The sequence below is a fragment of the Lissotriton helveticus genome, chromosome 9 (genome assembly GCF_964261635.1).
Source record: "Lissotriton helveticus chromosome 9, aLisHel1.1, whole genome shotgun sequence".
NCBI lineage: Eukaryota > Metazoa > Chordata > Amphibia > Caudata > Salamandridae > Lissotriton > Lissotriton helveticus.
In genome coordinates this window covers 723,501,997-723,517,362 of record NC_136070.1, presented here as the reverse complement: position 1 = coordinate 723,517,362, position 15,366 = coordinate 723,501,997, and the positions used below count along the sequence as shown (strand labels likewise).

General features: G+C 43.9%; 1 protein-coding gene across 1 annotated transcript in view; it reads right to left on the bottom strand.

Moving 5' to 3' along the window:
- The window catches only part of CTSF (cathepsin F), a 612,378-nt gene that overhangs the window by 9,069 nt on the left and 587,943 nt on the right, over window positions 1-15,366 (bottom strand). Inside the window, exons 11-13 of the mRNA XM_078660834.1 lie at window positions 14,019-14,083; window positions 7,210-7,300; window positions 6,753-6,811 (exon numbers count right to left, since the gene is read on the bottom strand). Of these exons, the coding sequence (XP_078516960.1) occupies window positions 6,753-6,811; window positions 7,210-7,300; window positions 14,019-14,083 (215 nt within the window). The remainder of the gene's footprint in view (window positions 1-6,752; window positions 6,812-7,209; window positions 7,301-14,018; window positions 14,084-15,366) is intronic.

The window sequence follows — 15,366 nt, the reverse complement described above, 5'->3', positions numbered from 1 at the left end:
ACACCCTTGCGGTAGCACTAAATGAATCTGCTTACAGAAAACTAAGGGCAATGCTTGGTTGTGTGCTTACATTTTATTTTTCAGTGGTGCCCATGATTCACCTGTAGCATAAAACCCTGAACTATTCCTTGTTATTACTGATTGCTTTTGCTTCATTAGGCAACACAAGCAATAATAGGTATGGACTGCTAATGTTTTATACATTGTGACAGTGTAATTTTGGTTCATATATTCCTATATGATATAGCCTCTTGCTTAGGCCTAAGTCATCTTTCAAATACACATTCCCAAATCGGCATGTAAGAATTCCTATGAGATCCTTTGTATGGTGCATCAGATCAGCCATCACAAGGACACTTTCTCACTGTCCTCCTGCAAAACAGTACAGGTTAGGGTCTTACTGACGGGGCTTTACGACCTGGGAGCGCCTCCATCTTACCAGCAATTACGTGTGCAATAGTGTATACCACCTCTCAGTATGGTAAACATTTTAGATGCTTATTCTTATTAGCAGATGCTCAGGAAATGGAATTATTGGAAACACCATGGTATTTTTCTTTATAATATTTATATTCTCTCTGTGGCCGCGATGGTTGCGAACTATTACTTTACAAATAGTTTTTAGCAGCTTAGCTTCTTACCAAAGCCACAAAAGTATTAGGCCAGATGTCTTGCGTGTATGCTGGATTTGGGGGAAAGGTGAGGAAACAGGGAAAAATATCCTTGATGTCCATGAAAGGTTAATCTGTTCTAGCAAACCTTTGCCAGTTAAGTTTGGGCGAGGTTCAAGGGACACCTGACTGCTTTTCCTACTTCAAATGGTAGGCCTTTGTAGCTGCACTGCCAGGGGACTCATCAAAACCTACTGGGTGTGACAAAGATTGAACAGTCAGTGCAATACCCTTAGCTTGTGTGTACTGTTGAATACTATTTTACAGAAAGGAATTTCTGGATAGGATACTAATGAGGTGATTCAAACAAAGTAGAAGTGAGGATAACCTATTTGGCTGTAGATCTGCCCGCCGATTAAGAAATGGAATAGAGTCTCTACGACCAGTATTGTCAGTTTAGATACTGAAAACCTTTGTAAAGACCAGGTAACAAATTTAATATAAAAGTGGGGAAAAGTTAAAAAAGCAGTATACGTAAAACAAGAAACATTGGACATCTTTTCCTCCATAAATAGCCATGAGTTTGTGTATAGTTACTGAATGTTGATGCAGTATTATTTTCCAGTGCAGTGTTTTTGATTATGCAGGGTATCCTAAGCAATGCCCACTTGAAGCCTTTAATAAACATAAGAAAATGTTTATTTTATCCAGGTGACACGCTATTGTTATCTTAGTTTGCACGAAGGTTTAAGTTTGCATGACCATATAAAAGATTACACACCGGTCAGGAACTGGACGACTGAACTCCACTGACCCAGGCTGAGGAAACGGGCACTAAGAACAGTACTGATCTATCTGAAGAGCCTGACCTTGAAGCAACCCAGAGTTTCAGGCAGATACTTTGCCAGCATCAAACAACAAGCATTTGCAATGCAATAGGTCTTGCATTAGGAAAGTCTGAGCTATTGGTATTGTAAATGACACATTTTATATTTATGTGTTGGTTTTGAAAATAGCTAAATTAATAGCTTTGTCATTTACAATTCCAATAGTTTTAACTTTCGCAAATGTGACACCTATAGCATTTGTAATGCAATATGTGTTGTACTTACGTGACTTAGATGTATTGATATTACAAATAACAATGGCTTTTAATTTTTTTAAAAATAATTAATACTTAAATAAAAGTTATTGTAATTTATAATGGCAATAGCTTAAACTTTTGTAAATAACTTTTGTGAAGATTATGTTCAGTGTATTTTATTGTGACGAAAATCCAAGAACAGAAGTGAAATTTTTACATCTTTTTGTGACATTTGTAATACAGCTTTAAACATTGAGAGAACATATTTGAACCAGTTGTTGTTGAATTGTTGCACAAATTGATGCTGTGGTGGCGCTGAGTGATGTTGTGGTGGCGACGAGTGATGCTGTGGAGTTCAGTGATGCTGTGGTAGCGCATAGTGATGTTGTTGTGCCCCTGAGTGATGCTGTGGTGGTGCTGAGTGATGCTGTGGTGATGCGATAGATAGAGTGAGTGTGATAGGTAGATAGAGGGAGGGTGATAGATAGAGGGAGGGCGATAGATAGAGGGAGGGAGGGAGGGAGATAGAGGGAGGGGCCAGATAGATAGAGGGAGGGCGATAGATAGAGTGAGGGAGGGCAATAGAGTAAGGGAGGGTGATACATAGAGTGAGGGAGGGCGATAGATAGATGGAGTTAGGGAGGGCGATAGATAGAGTGAGGGAGGGAGGGCGATAGATAGATAGATAGATAGATAGAGTGAGGGAGGGCGATGGATAGATAGAGTGAGGGCGATAGAGCGAGTGAGGGCGATAGAGTGAGTGAGGGCGATTGAGTGAGTGAGGGCGATAGTGAGTGAGGGCGGTAGAGTGAGGGCGGGCGGTAGAGTGAGGGCGGTAGAGTGAGGGTGGTAGAGTGGTAGAGTGAGGGCGGTAGAGCGGTAGAGTGAGGGCGGTAGAGCGGAAGAGTGAGGGCGGTAGAGTGGTAGATTGAGGGGGGTAGAGTGGTAGAGTGAGGGCGGTACAGTGAGTGAGGGCGATAGAGTGATTGAGGGCAGTAGAGTGAGGGCAGGTGGTGGAGTGAGGGCAGTAGAGTGGTAGAGTGAGGGCGGTAGAGCGGTAGAGTGAGGGCAGTAGAGTGAGGGCGGTAGAGTGGTAGAGTGAGGGCGGTAGAGTGGTAGAGTGAGGGCGGTAGAGCGGTAGAATGAGGGCGGTAGAGTGAGGGCGGTAGAGCGGTAGAGTGAGGACGGTAGAGTGAGGGTGGTAGAGTGGTAGAGGGAGGGCGGTAGAGTGGTAGAGTGAGGGCGGTAGAGTGGTAGAGTGAGGACGGTAGAGCCGTAGAGTGAGGGCGGTAGAGCGGTAGAGTGAGGGCAGTAGAGTGAGGGCGGTAGAGCGGTAGAGTGAGGGCGGTAGAGTGAGGGCGGTAGAGTGGTAGAGTGAGGGCGGTAGAGCGGTAGAGTGAGGGCGGTAGAGCGGAAGAGTGAGGGCGGTAGAGTGGTAGATTGAGGGGGGTAGAGTGGTAGAGTGAGGGCGGTACAGTGAGTGAGGGTGATAGAGTGAGGGCAGTAGAGTGAGGGCAGGTGGTAGAGTGAGGGCAGTAGAGTGGTAGAGTGAGGGCGGTAGAGCGGTAGAGTGAGGGCGGTAGAGTGGTAGAGTGAGGGCGGTAGAGTGGTAGAGTGAGGGCGGTAGAGCAGTAGAATGAGGGCGGTAGAGTGAGGGCGGTAGAGCGGTAGAGTGAGGGCGGTAGAGTGAGGGTGGTAGAGTGGTAGAGGGAGGGCGGTAGAGTGGTAGAGTGAGGACGGAAGAGTGGTAGAGTGAGGGCGGTAGAGCGGTAGAGTGAGTGCGGTAGAGCGGTAGAATGAGGGCGGTAGAGTGAGGGCGGTAGAGTGAGGGAGGTAGAGCAGAGGGCAAAATAAAACAAGATTATTTGGACATAGCCTTATTTCATGCCTATTGAAAGCCTATGGACCATCAAGCAGGCCAGCCCTGCAGCTGGTTGTCCGCTAACGACAGTCCCAAACCTTTGAATTTACAGTTTGGGTTACAATGCACCCACACCCAAGATATAGCTAGGCAGGTCATCTATGTGCACTTTAAGACTGTGCCACCAAGCTGGGGAGATCACTTTCGGGCAATCCCTCCAGAACCCATATTCAGGGGATCAAACCAGAAGCCTGTGGCCTTGCTGCACAGAGTTACTTAGGCTTCATCACTAGCATGGCCACATAATGGCAGTAAATTGAAACCTGCTCAACAGCGAGCTGTGAGTTATCTCCACGCCTGCGGCCTCCAATGTGCTTAGCAGGAAGAGACAGGGTTTCATGCTTTTGTGAATTATATTCGCAAACCATAAGAGAGAAATCCAGCTTCAAGCCACTGACATGCAATAATAATGCAAATCGTGCACAAATATGAACTACATAAAATATGGTCCACAAAACGAATGGTTTAAACAAGTAGCTTGGTCCCCAAAACGAATGGTTTTAAAAAGTAGCTTGGCTTTAAAAAGAAGGTTGGTCCCCAAAACGAATGGTTTTAAAAAGTAGCTTGGTCCCCAAAACGAATGGTTTAAACAAGTAGCTTGGTTTGCCCTACTTGGGGTTCCACAGAATACAAAGGAGCAGAACAATCATCAAGGGAGATCGTTTAAAAGGGAGCATGGAGTATCACCCTGACTACTAAAATCTCTATTTCAAATCCAGGCGTGCAAAGGACAATTGTGAAGGCACACTGCATCTCGAGGTCGAGTCACCTCATCTCAGCCTTTTCTCAGAAGGAACAGCATTATAGCCAAAAGGAAAACTGCACCTAAGAGCAATCGCCAGTCTAAGCAACCAGAAAGAACGACAGAGAAAAAAAAAATTGCGATCTGCATGACTGCAATAAATAACACCGGAAAGACATATCATACTTGCAATGCCGAAATTTAAGGCGGTGTGAATGTTCATTCACAGCAACAACTTGTGATCACAAGTGAGTGAGGCGAGTAAGAAATGTACCACAGTGCCATGTGCAGTCCTATTCCAGATGCGCAAGATGCATTTAAAATACTGCGATCAAATCTGAGGCTCCCCCCCCCCAAAAAAAACCTGCTCAACACTTTTAGAAGCAGTAAAACAAACAATTTAAGACAGGCCTCATATGAAATACTGAGATTACGCAAGACCGCAGTAGGGCTGGGGTACAGTGAAGGAGTCAACAAAATTATATGCGGTTCATAAAATATGCAATAATAAAAACCTATATAATTAAAACACCAGACATCGTATCTGCCTGTGATGACAGTCCACAGTCTTGCTACCATAGCCAAAATGCACCACTTTAGATTGCAATACAATATTTTATTAATTAGGCATTCACATTCAGTGAGCAAAAAGATTTTTCATGCATTTAAAATTGTAATGGTTACATGCACGTGTCAAGCCACTTCTTGTTCACGAAGGCAGGATGCCCAGTGAGGGACCCAGCTTCTCACCAGTCTGCTAAAGCCACTAATAAATGCAGCCATTTTAACACCTAACTCACCAAATTCAGATACTATATACCACATCAAGTGCCAACAGTGCAGTTTTTTTTGTATAAAGCGGCTTTTTGGTGACGTAATGCCTTATCTTCGCAGTCTTTGAGAGTGATTTCCCCAAAGTGAAACTACTAGTCAGCATAACTCATGAAACAAGCCTGCTGTATCCAAAATATACAAACGCCATACCACAGGATCGAGGTCCTTACAAATATTAGTAACTGTACGCTAGCATCTTGTACCCATGCAGAAAATACCCGGCTTCAGCTCGCAACAGGAGGGTCTGCGTGCAGTGTCCGGTCACATTAGTGGCAGCAAGGTTCTATAAAATGACAAATCCTACACAATTACGTGGTGCCTAATTTTGGAATTAATAATGGCACACTCGAGACATTGAAGCACGGGCTAAAGGAACGTTACAGGCCATTAAATAATTTCTTGTACCCATGCAGAAAATACCCGGCTGGAGCTCGCAACAGGAGGGTCTGTGTGCAGCGTCCAGGGAGGTGGAGAGCGAGGTGAACAACTGTTGGTGCGGCCCTGTAAGTGACGGTGCGCACGCGCACACAACGGCGAAAGCGAAAGCAGGCTGGCGAGTGGCAAATAGCAGCTGGCGTCAGTGAAAGTGATCGGGTGCACATCACGCGTGCGGTTGTGCGCGTGATAGTACACTGATCGCCGGCAAAGGAGCATTTCCCAGAGCACCTCCTACAATCTCGGCCAGACCAGCGCATGTGCTGGATCAGGCCGAGACCTAAAAACCACTAAAATCTCACTTATGGACAAAGCAACTACTCAGGATCATAATGCCACAAACATGGAGTCAAATGGCTATAACGACAAAGAGAAATTAGGATTTTCAGTGTGTATTCAAGTCTTCTTTTTTCGAACAAATATGTATCTTTTGTAAGAAACAACCTCAATGCTATATTCAGCAAAATAAAGCATATAAAACATAGTGTAAGTACAGGACATCAGCTTATGAGAGCCAGGGAAAGGTGTTTATGCAGGTTGGCAAGTTATTTGTTGAACTGTTACCAGAGAGAGATGCTATGTGTCAACAGCCTAGGACATACATTTACTAAGGTTAGCCACCTGCTGTACTTAGGTTTCACCAATACTTGCTCTTCAAAGAATGCAATTGACTTTTCATTGTCAATGAGTATTCACTCCTTACTACTGCCTTTGGGCCCCAACCACCTGTAGTAGCATTGCTGCACCATTTAGTAGTACCCTTGCCCTGAGTTGCAGTCCTAACCACATGGAAGATCCGCCATTACCCTGAAGGTCATGGACGTTTCAGCATCTTCAGCTACGTCTGTTGGCAGCTGTAGACTACCAGTTTGTGAAGCTACATGAGAAGAAACCAGTAGGAGTGGGCGTTAGTGAGTGGGCGTTAGTGAGTGGGTGGAAGTGAGTGGGTGGGTGGCTGCTGGTGGTGTAATTTCGTTCCTTTGCATTGATTAGTTTAGTTGTTTTTTCAGTTAAGTGTGAGTACTAAGTGCAGTCTTCATTCCTGCAGAGACCCTCCACATGTGTCTGACACTGTGGTGATATGGCTCCAATTACAAAAAGTTGAAAGACAAATGTGTAACCTACCTTCTCCCCCCAGTCCAAGCCCCAGCTGTTCTTAATTGCCCAGAAGGGAGTGTTGTCACCTAAAAGGAAAAAAAGGGAATGTAAGAAACATGAAAAGTTGAAATAGCTGTCTTCAGTGCTTGACATAGACAAAAACGAAGGTGATATCCTTGTATAATCAACAATATTACTGCATGCGTAATAAAAACTACATTCTGCAGAATTATAAAACTTATTGGCCCCTAAACCACCTAGGCTAAATTGTATTATTGATATCCTTTGTATCTAGTTTGCATTTTAGTTAGAAAGCACGAGTCTCTTGTTAGAATCTAGCCACTAAAGAAAATGAAGGTAGAACACTCAACCAAAGGAAAGACGTCACTGAGACAGGAAACATGGACTAAAATGGGAGGACTGTTTTGTGAGAATTGGAATATTTTCTTAAATTAGGATGCTCCTGAGGAGGAAGGTCACTTACGTGTTCCATAGCCCACTAGCAGCACTGCGTGATCAATCATCCAAGGGTTGCAAAGAATTCGGAAAGGGTGAGAGATCCCCTTCCTGTAAAACTGAAAAAAAAACAATAATATTATCAAAGCATGCATATTCTGGGGTAAAATTAGGTAACGGCCAGACTGGTAACTGAAACACATTTGAAAAGTCTTGTGATATTAGATCCATATTACCCCTAGCAAGCGTAGCCTCTGCTGGGCTGTCTGGAGGGTCAAATGCTTCCAAGAAGCACATTTTGGAAATATTGGGCCAAACACTGAATTTCTACTCCTTGTCTGCCACAAAACCCTGAAGCCCTAGTCTACTGTACAGTAAACGCAGGCCATGTGGGAAACGGCCACTACAACGCGTCCGTTTCCACGAATACCTTAACCACGCATGCATTACAACGCATGCGTGGTTACTACGAAAGCCTTTACCACGCATACCTTTACTACGAGGTACGTAGTAAAGGCATGTGTGGTAAAGGGTTAAAAAAAAGGGGGGGCTTGGGGGGGGCTCCCCCCCAATAAAAAAGCTCACCAGAAGAAACGTCGAGATGTGCAGGAAAACGGCGTCGTTTAAGAGGAAACGGAAAGGAACTTCTGCTTCCTCTTAACGACGTCCGACGTCACCACGGAAGAAATCGAGGAAAAGGTTATGCGTAAAAAAAACATTCCGTTGTAACGCATGCGTGGTAAAGGAATGCGTTGCAAGGGAATGCGTTGTAAGAACATACAACCAGGCCATGTTACATCAGCCATCTGGGAAATCTCACACATTCCCAGTGCTGTAGTCTGACACTGGGATTAGTAAGTGAAAAGTATAAACATTCTTTAGTTTTAAAAATTGGCTGCAGAAAATGCACAGGAATTTTGAATTTAATGACTGTAAATTTAAGAAATTGTAAAAAGTTGGCATTCATATTTACAGTACACTAGCTATATTCGAGCTGAAAAGGCAAAATCTGTTTTCTTTTCTCGGGAGTGGATGTTGAATTGCATAGGTTTAATCGTCATTATTGATCTTTCATCCCCGACCAGTGCAGAATTTTAGCATGTGAGTGCCATTTTTGGGGGACACCACTTATTTTACCTGATCAGAGGTTTACTGAGAGCAAGAAAGGTGAAGACACGCAAAGAGGAAATAAGTAGGAAGAGAAAGACAGAAAAAACTGTGCAAAGGGAGAATTCGGGAGCCTGCACGAGTGAGACAGAGGGGCAGGGAGTTTTTAGAGGTGAATGGAAGAACAACAAGGTCTCGAATCATGACTATGCAGCCTTGGTATTCGTTGCACTGATGTTTAAAACCAGTGGCCGAGGGTTTCCGAGTAGAGCTTTGGGCGCCAGCACTCATTCTATTACACAATAAGCACTATCCCCAACTATGCAAATCCATATCGGAAAAACTTAGTTGGTGAAAACCAGACAATCCATTATACATTTTCAACCTACACTCAAATAATATTTTATACATTAGCAGAAGTGCACCAACTCTGGGGAAACTATCCAGATATGGTCATAATGATACAGTAAGGTATTGCCATTGGATGTATAGCTTTGTGCAAATCCGCGTGAAAGAATCAGTGATAACATTACCATAAACCTGATACATTGAGTTTGATTCCCACTAGCCCTTTTGAGCAGACTACATTTACAGGCTTTCTCATATGTGATACAGAATCAAATTAGTGATTGGGTATTCTCGCACCACTTAAATCCTGCAGAACCAAGAGTAATGTGCAATAATTACGTTAGCAGCCAGAGAGGAAGTCATTTACCTTTTCTCTTTGTCATGGGATTACCAGTAATCCATTCCTATTTTCAAGCTACATCGGTGAAACAAGCAGGGCTTTCATGCTCTCTCTGTCTGCTACTTGAGACAGCCTTAAACTATAAGACAATGTTACAATGTTGCGCAGTTAGTCGTAATACACCCTTTCATGGGTCTCAGGAGTATATTGTTTGAAGATTTTTGAAAAATTAATTTGTAGCAAATTTGCTATTTTATATAGTAAACAAAACAAAACCTAGACCCGCCCTGTTGTCTTGGTATCAATAATGTAAGGCATTGATAGAGTATCTCAGAGACTTGCTGTTCCAGAAGGTCAAACATTCCAGTCATCAATTTTTTGTGTGCATCAATGCGACGCCCTAAGTGCGACGGGAATGCACAGACGTGCGTCCCATGCCCTCTGTGCCACTGGAACCAAGGTGGATATAACTAATGAGCTTTAATCAGGGTGAAACAGGTCTTGGGTTGCTTGAGTTCCAGTCAGGGAGGACATGGCCTGGCATTTGAGCTGGACTGTTCCTATTGGAGCAGGGTCAAGACTGATTTCCTGTGGTAGGGTCGAAACTGAGGTGACATGTTGTGTAAAATAATGATGAGGTATGATGCGGTCCCTAAGTGAACCTGGTATGTCCAGAAGTGGGTCCCATGCTCACAGTGCCAATGGTACCAAGCTGCAACCAACTGTTGAACTTCAATCAGGAGAAACAAGGTTGCTTGTGTTCTAGTTCAGGGAGGATCTCGCCTGGCAGTTTGGGCTGTTCCTATTGGAGTAGGGTCAAGATTGATTTGCATAGGCAGGTCCTAATCTGAGGTGGCATAGTGTGAAAATAACGATGGACTGAGATGCGGCACGAATAATTACCAGTGGCGGAGATCAATTCAAGCATTCCATTATCATTTTCTAGTATACGTCAGTGCTATATGTATAGCAAATAACTTGTCACGTCAGAGATTGAAATGATTGAAAAATTGTAATTTGGAAAAGCTTCAATTTAGGGTTCTTGTAAATCAGGCTGCTACCAAAGTTCACTCTGTAAAATGCTACAGCATGCTAATCTCATGTTTGGGTAAGAATGTCTCAACACGTGGAGAGGAAATAGAGGGGGCCTTACTGTGATATCACAATTCAGCCACACGGTTAGACACCTGACTATACCATAACATAACCAGCAAGCAAATCAGCTGACTGATTTATGAAATTTGACAATCGCCCTAGAAAGGCATAAAACATGGAACAAAGTTGGTAAATAATTTCTTTGCTTCAATGTCACAATCAGCTGAGAATGCTGCAAAACTCAGGCCATGGAACATAAATGGGTCAATCGGTATATACCAGTGTTGCAGTTAGGTGTTGTTAGACCTGGCATCATTGGTGTGAGTCTCCCTTCCATTCTTACTGATTGCCTCCTCTGTTTTTGATATGTTTTTGCTGGTTTTAGGCTTTGGGCACTGTGCCACTGCTATTCAGTGCCACAGTGCAAGTGCTCCCTATGTTAAATTTATGTACTGATTAGTGACTCCATGATTGGGTTATTTGATTTACTTGTCAGACCCTAGTACAGTGCACCATGTGTGCCCAGGGTTCGTAAATCGAATGCTGCTGGTGGGCTTGCAGCGCTTGTTGTGCCACCCACAGAAGCAGCTTGTAAAGTGTGTCTCAGGCCTGCCATTGCAAGGCCTGTGTGCAGTCTAGTACTGCCATGTCGATTTGGCAAGTGCACCCACTTGCTAGTCCCTAAACCTTCCCTTTGCTTCATATCAGACACCCCTATGGTAGGCCCAAGGGCAGGGTGCATTGTAAGTATAAGGCAGGATATGCTCTGGTGTGTGTAGCATGTCCTAATAGTGAATTACCGCCATTTTCGTTTTTCACTATTGCAAGGCTACCTGTTCTCCATAGGCTAGAATGGGCAGGTAAATTATTACATCTTATAATCCTAACTGACTCAGGGAACATGGTAGAAATTCGAATTTAATATGCCTGAACTCAGAATCATAAAATACATATTTTAGTAAAGTTGGTTTTAATATTCTGTGTTTGAAAATACCACTTTTAGAAAGTAGGTATTTTCTTGCCTAACTGTCCAGGCCTGCCACTGCTAGGTTGTGAATTCCTTGTCTGGGTTTGTGAGTGACATGGCTGGGGGATTCCAGGAGACAGGCTGGGGCAGCCCAATGGTGAACAGAGAGATCTGCATCTAGATGGGAGGGAGGAGTTGCACCTGGGACCTGAATAGGGCTGGGCCTTCCCTCTACAATGCTGGCTCCACCTCCTGAGGCTTGTCTGATGTTTCTGCCCTGCACTGTGAAAGGAGAAAAGGAATTTTGTCAACAAAGTGCTCCAGGGCTGTCCCTCCCCTCCCCTGTGCTGGCTCCTCCACCTCCTATGGAACGGCTGATGTCTCTGCCCTGCACAGTGAATAGAAGGAAGGAGTCCTGTAAACAAAGTACTCAGGAACTGGTTTGGACCAGGCAGAGGCCTCTCTGCCTTCAGAGAACAAAGGATTTGGGGGTATAAATATTGGGACCCAGTCCCAAGACCTGTAGATCACTTCTGGAACAAGAAACCTTTTGCCAAGGAGAAGAACCAAAGGAAGCTGCAGAAGTTTGGACTGCCCCTCTGCCAGCATGCTGTTTGCTGGGTTGGCTTGCAGTGGTTGCTTCATTGTCAAGGAAAGGAGAAGGAACTTTTTAAGGACTTTCATCATCTACAGAATATTCTCCAAGGGCTTGAACTGTGCTTGCCTCCTGCTGAAGTCTCAGGGACAAAAGACTTCACCTCCAGCTGTGAATTTCCTTGCTGGGAATTCTATCTACAGACATTTGCGTGTCGCTGGGAGCTGGAAGCGTGACGCTTCGAGAGGAGGCGTGTCGCCGGAGCACCTGAAATCATCGCATCGCTGGAGAAGCATGCCGCCGCCGCATCTCCCAGGAAGCGTGTGTTCATCGAAGCTGCCTGCTGTCGCATCACCGTAGAAGCGTGACGCCATCGAGAGAGTTACCATCGCATCACTGGAGAAGCGTGTCGCAGGGCCTGTCGCGGCTCCAAAGTACAGAGTCGTTGCAAGGCTGCCAGGGCGTCTACGCATCGTCATCGCATCGCCGCATCAAGGGCGCCATCTTCTCGCATCACAACCGGATCATCGCATCGAGGCGCCATCTTGGGCATCGCAACGGGCCTGCAGGCCGAGAATCTACGCATCACCTCCGCACCGGTAAGGATCATGACGCATCCCCTACTCTGCGCAAGCATTGAGGCACGACGCATCCTTTCCCCCGGATCATGGAAACGATGCATCTCCCCTTTTGCGAGCCTTTTGTTCACTTTGTGTTACGCATCCAGGTACATTATTGAGAACTGTGTCGCATTTGTCATCAACTTGAACTAAGCAACTTTAATCATCTTTAAGTCAAGTTTAAGTATAGTATTGTGGATTTTTGTAGTTTGTGATCTTGTGTTAAGTCTATATAAAGAATACTTCTTTTTATAAAACCTGTGTTGTGTCCATCTGTAGTGTTTTCACTGTATTACTGTGTATATTCACAAATGCTTAACACACTGCTTCTGAGATAAGCCTGTCTGCTCGTGCAAGCAACCAAGGGGGTGAGCAAGGGTTATTTAGGCGTGTAATCCCCTTATCCTGTCTTAGAAGTAAGGGTCCCTATTTGGACAAAGGTGAATACCATTGCCAACTAGAGACCCCCAGATCTAACAGGTGTCCACATAAAACCAGTGATGACTGGTACAGATTTATTTTGTAGCTACATCAATGACCTGCTTTCCAGCTTGACTAGCCCTGAACTGTTCACAACAGAACATACATGTAGTCATCTGGAAGAAATGCACTTCCGTCTTAACATCTTTTGGTACCTAATGGTTATTTTAGTTGTATTCAAATAGAATATCTAGACACAGTCTAGAAAATTGCTGCAGACATTGATTGCTTTTCCCAGCGGCTTTAGTACATATTTTTTGCAATTGTATGCAAGGCAAGAGTATTTAAAGAAGGGTCATGTAGCTGATTTGTCTGTAGGGACCACTAGAAATGCCAATGGTGTTTAACCACGCGAAGCAATAATATAACTGGCCTCAATGAGATTACTCTAGTTCTCACCCTCAAGTAGGAACCTGGGAAATCCGTTGGTGACTGTCCTCTGATACAACGTGAACCACCTTACTCTACTTGATTCTGTATAACTTCGTAAAGTACAGTTTATTTTTTACACTCTGTCCTATAGACTTGAAAAAGTTATGTGCTTTCTGTTGGAGAAGATTGACTCTTCCAATACAGTGTAATCTCACCACATACCTCACGATACGCCGCATCTCATGACAAAGAGGTGTTTCGTTTTACAGAGTTTTACACAATCTCAAGTGGCAGTTTTTAAATATCTTTCTGGAAATTGGTTGCTTTTAAGAAATTTACAAATGGCTCAAATTATGTGCCGTTGAACTTTGGAGAATTTGTACAACAGCATGATAAAGTGGCATTTTGCATAAGCTGTACTTACATTATCAACATTTGTTTCAAATGAAAATAAGATCAATAGCAAAAACACTCCAAATTTGAGTAATTTAAAAATGCCTTTATCAAAGAGATTTCTGCCTCTCTGCTGTCAATCAACGATGCATTAGCTTTCTGGTGCGTATGAACCTCTTTTCTGTATGGAAAATAGATTATAACCTAGGGCAGAAAGTTACATATTTACATATGATGGCTGCTATGTCCCACTACAATAATTTCTGATTTTGCCTGTTTGCATGTTCTGGAACTTCCTCCTTCATCAGGTGCCCAAGGTCTGGTAAATTACCTCATTGTGAACAAACGTGAAATGGTAAGCATGAAGCCCTTCTCCTGTAACTGAAGCTAGATGTAGAGCACCTTTGGTTTGATTATTTTGTGCCTCAGTGGATGGCTGCTCTGGTTGTCAGTTCTTGTGCTGTGGCACAATGCGAAGAAAGTGGGGAAGGGGCGGTGATGATCAGCTAGGTTCACTTACCTGCATGGCAAAGGCATTTAGAGCAATGGAAATGGGGCCATTTTCTGCCAGCCAGGCTGCAATTTCTGCAAAGAGAGGAAAAAGACAGACTGACAATGATGATCCTGTATTGCACCCATAAATAAAATAAAAGAAGAACCTTATCTTCACGTTAAACTTCTGCAATAGGGAAAATCCTTCTTCCCCATAGAATAGCACTACCGAACGAGGCGGTAGAGACTGCCTGGTAGGCAAAGAGAAGGTGAGTGGCTACAGACTTTGAAACTGCCTCTACGCCCCAGTGGCTGTAGCTGACACACAGGTAAGTCAAAGCACATCTGAGGGATATTATTTGGATTAGTTTGGGTAGTAGAAGCTGAGATCAGAAGGTTCAATCTTTCAGAGAGATGAAAGGGAGCAGAAACCAATAAGTACAATTTCATTACTGTTAGAATATGTGTTTTCCACTTTCCATTAGATTCCAGAAATCAATAACACATATAAAAAGATCACCACAATTCAGTAAAAGTGATACAAAGAAACAGATACTGTACATTATAATTTAAGGTCTACTAATTTAATGCTTCACTCCTACCTAGCCCCATTCTTTGACAGAAAACTGAATTCGAAATTGCACTGCATATGACCACATTTTCTGTCTGAGGACACTACCAGACAGTGGGTATGAGATGCAAGTTGGCAGACATGGTTACACACATGTTGATGACAATGGATCAGAAACTAAGATAATTCTGATAGCCAAAGCTTTAGTGAAGAATTCATAATCTGAATTCAGGAATCATTGGGATACACAAATGTTGTCAGTTGTATTACCCTGGGTCTGCAGTAGATTTAGCCTACTTTGAACAACTCAGCAAAATACCTGAATGCAAATATGTAGTAATATCATCTCAGCAAATGTTTAAACAGTCACATCAATGGCTTCTTTGATGGCTTCAACAAGTACTTTGTACTACCCAGTCAGAAGCCCATCATCTTCAGAAATCATTTTAGCCGCTAGTAATAACTGCGGCAGTTTATTACTCCATACAGGGAGGCTGCCCGAGTGGTGACAGGCTTGCCTAGGCGGTGCTCGGTGTCTAAATCCTTGCGCTCCCTCCATTGGCTCCTGGTGCACCAGAGGATTAAATTCAAGGTTCTTTGCTTTGCGTTTAAAATTCTCAAGGGCACACCCCCTCAAATCTTAGAGAATCTGTTGACACCTTATGTTCCTTCGCGTACTCTCAGATCTCTGGGTCAGAACTTAGCAGTGGTTCCGCGTTTTAAACTGAGCAGAGTTGGTGGCCGCTCTTTTCGAGGCCTGGCGGCAAGCTGGTGGAACTCCCTTCCTTTGCAAATCCGGGCCATT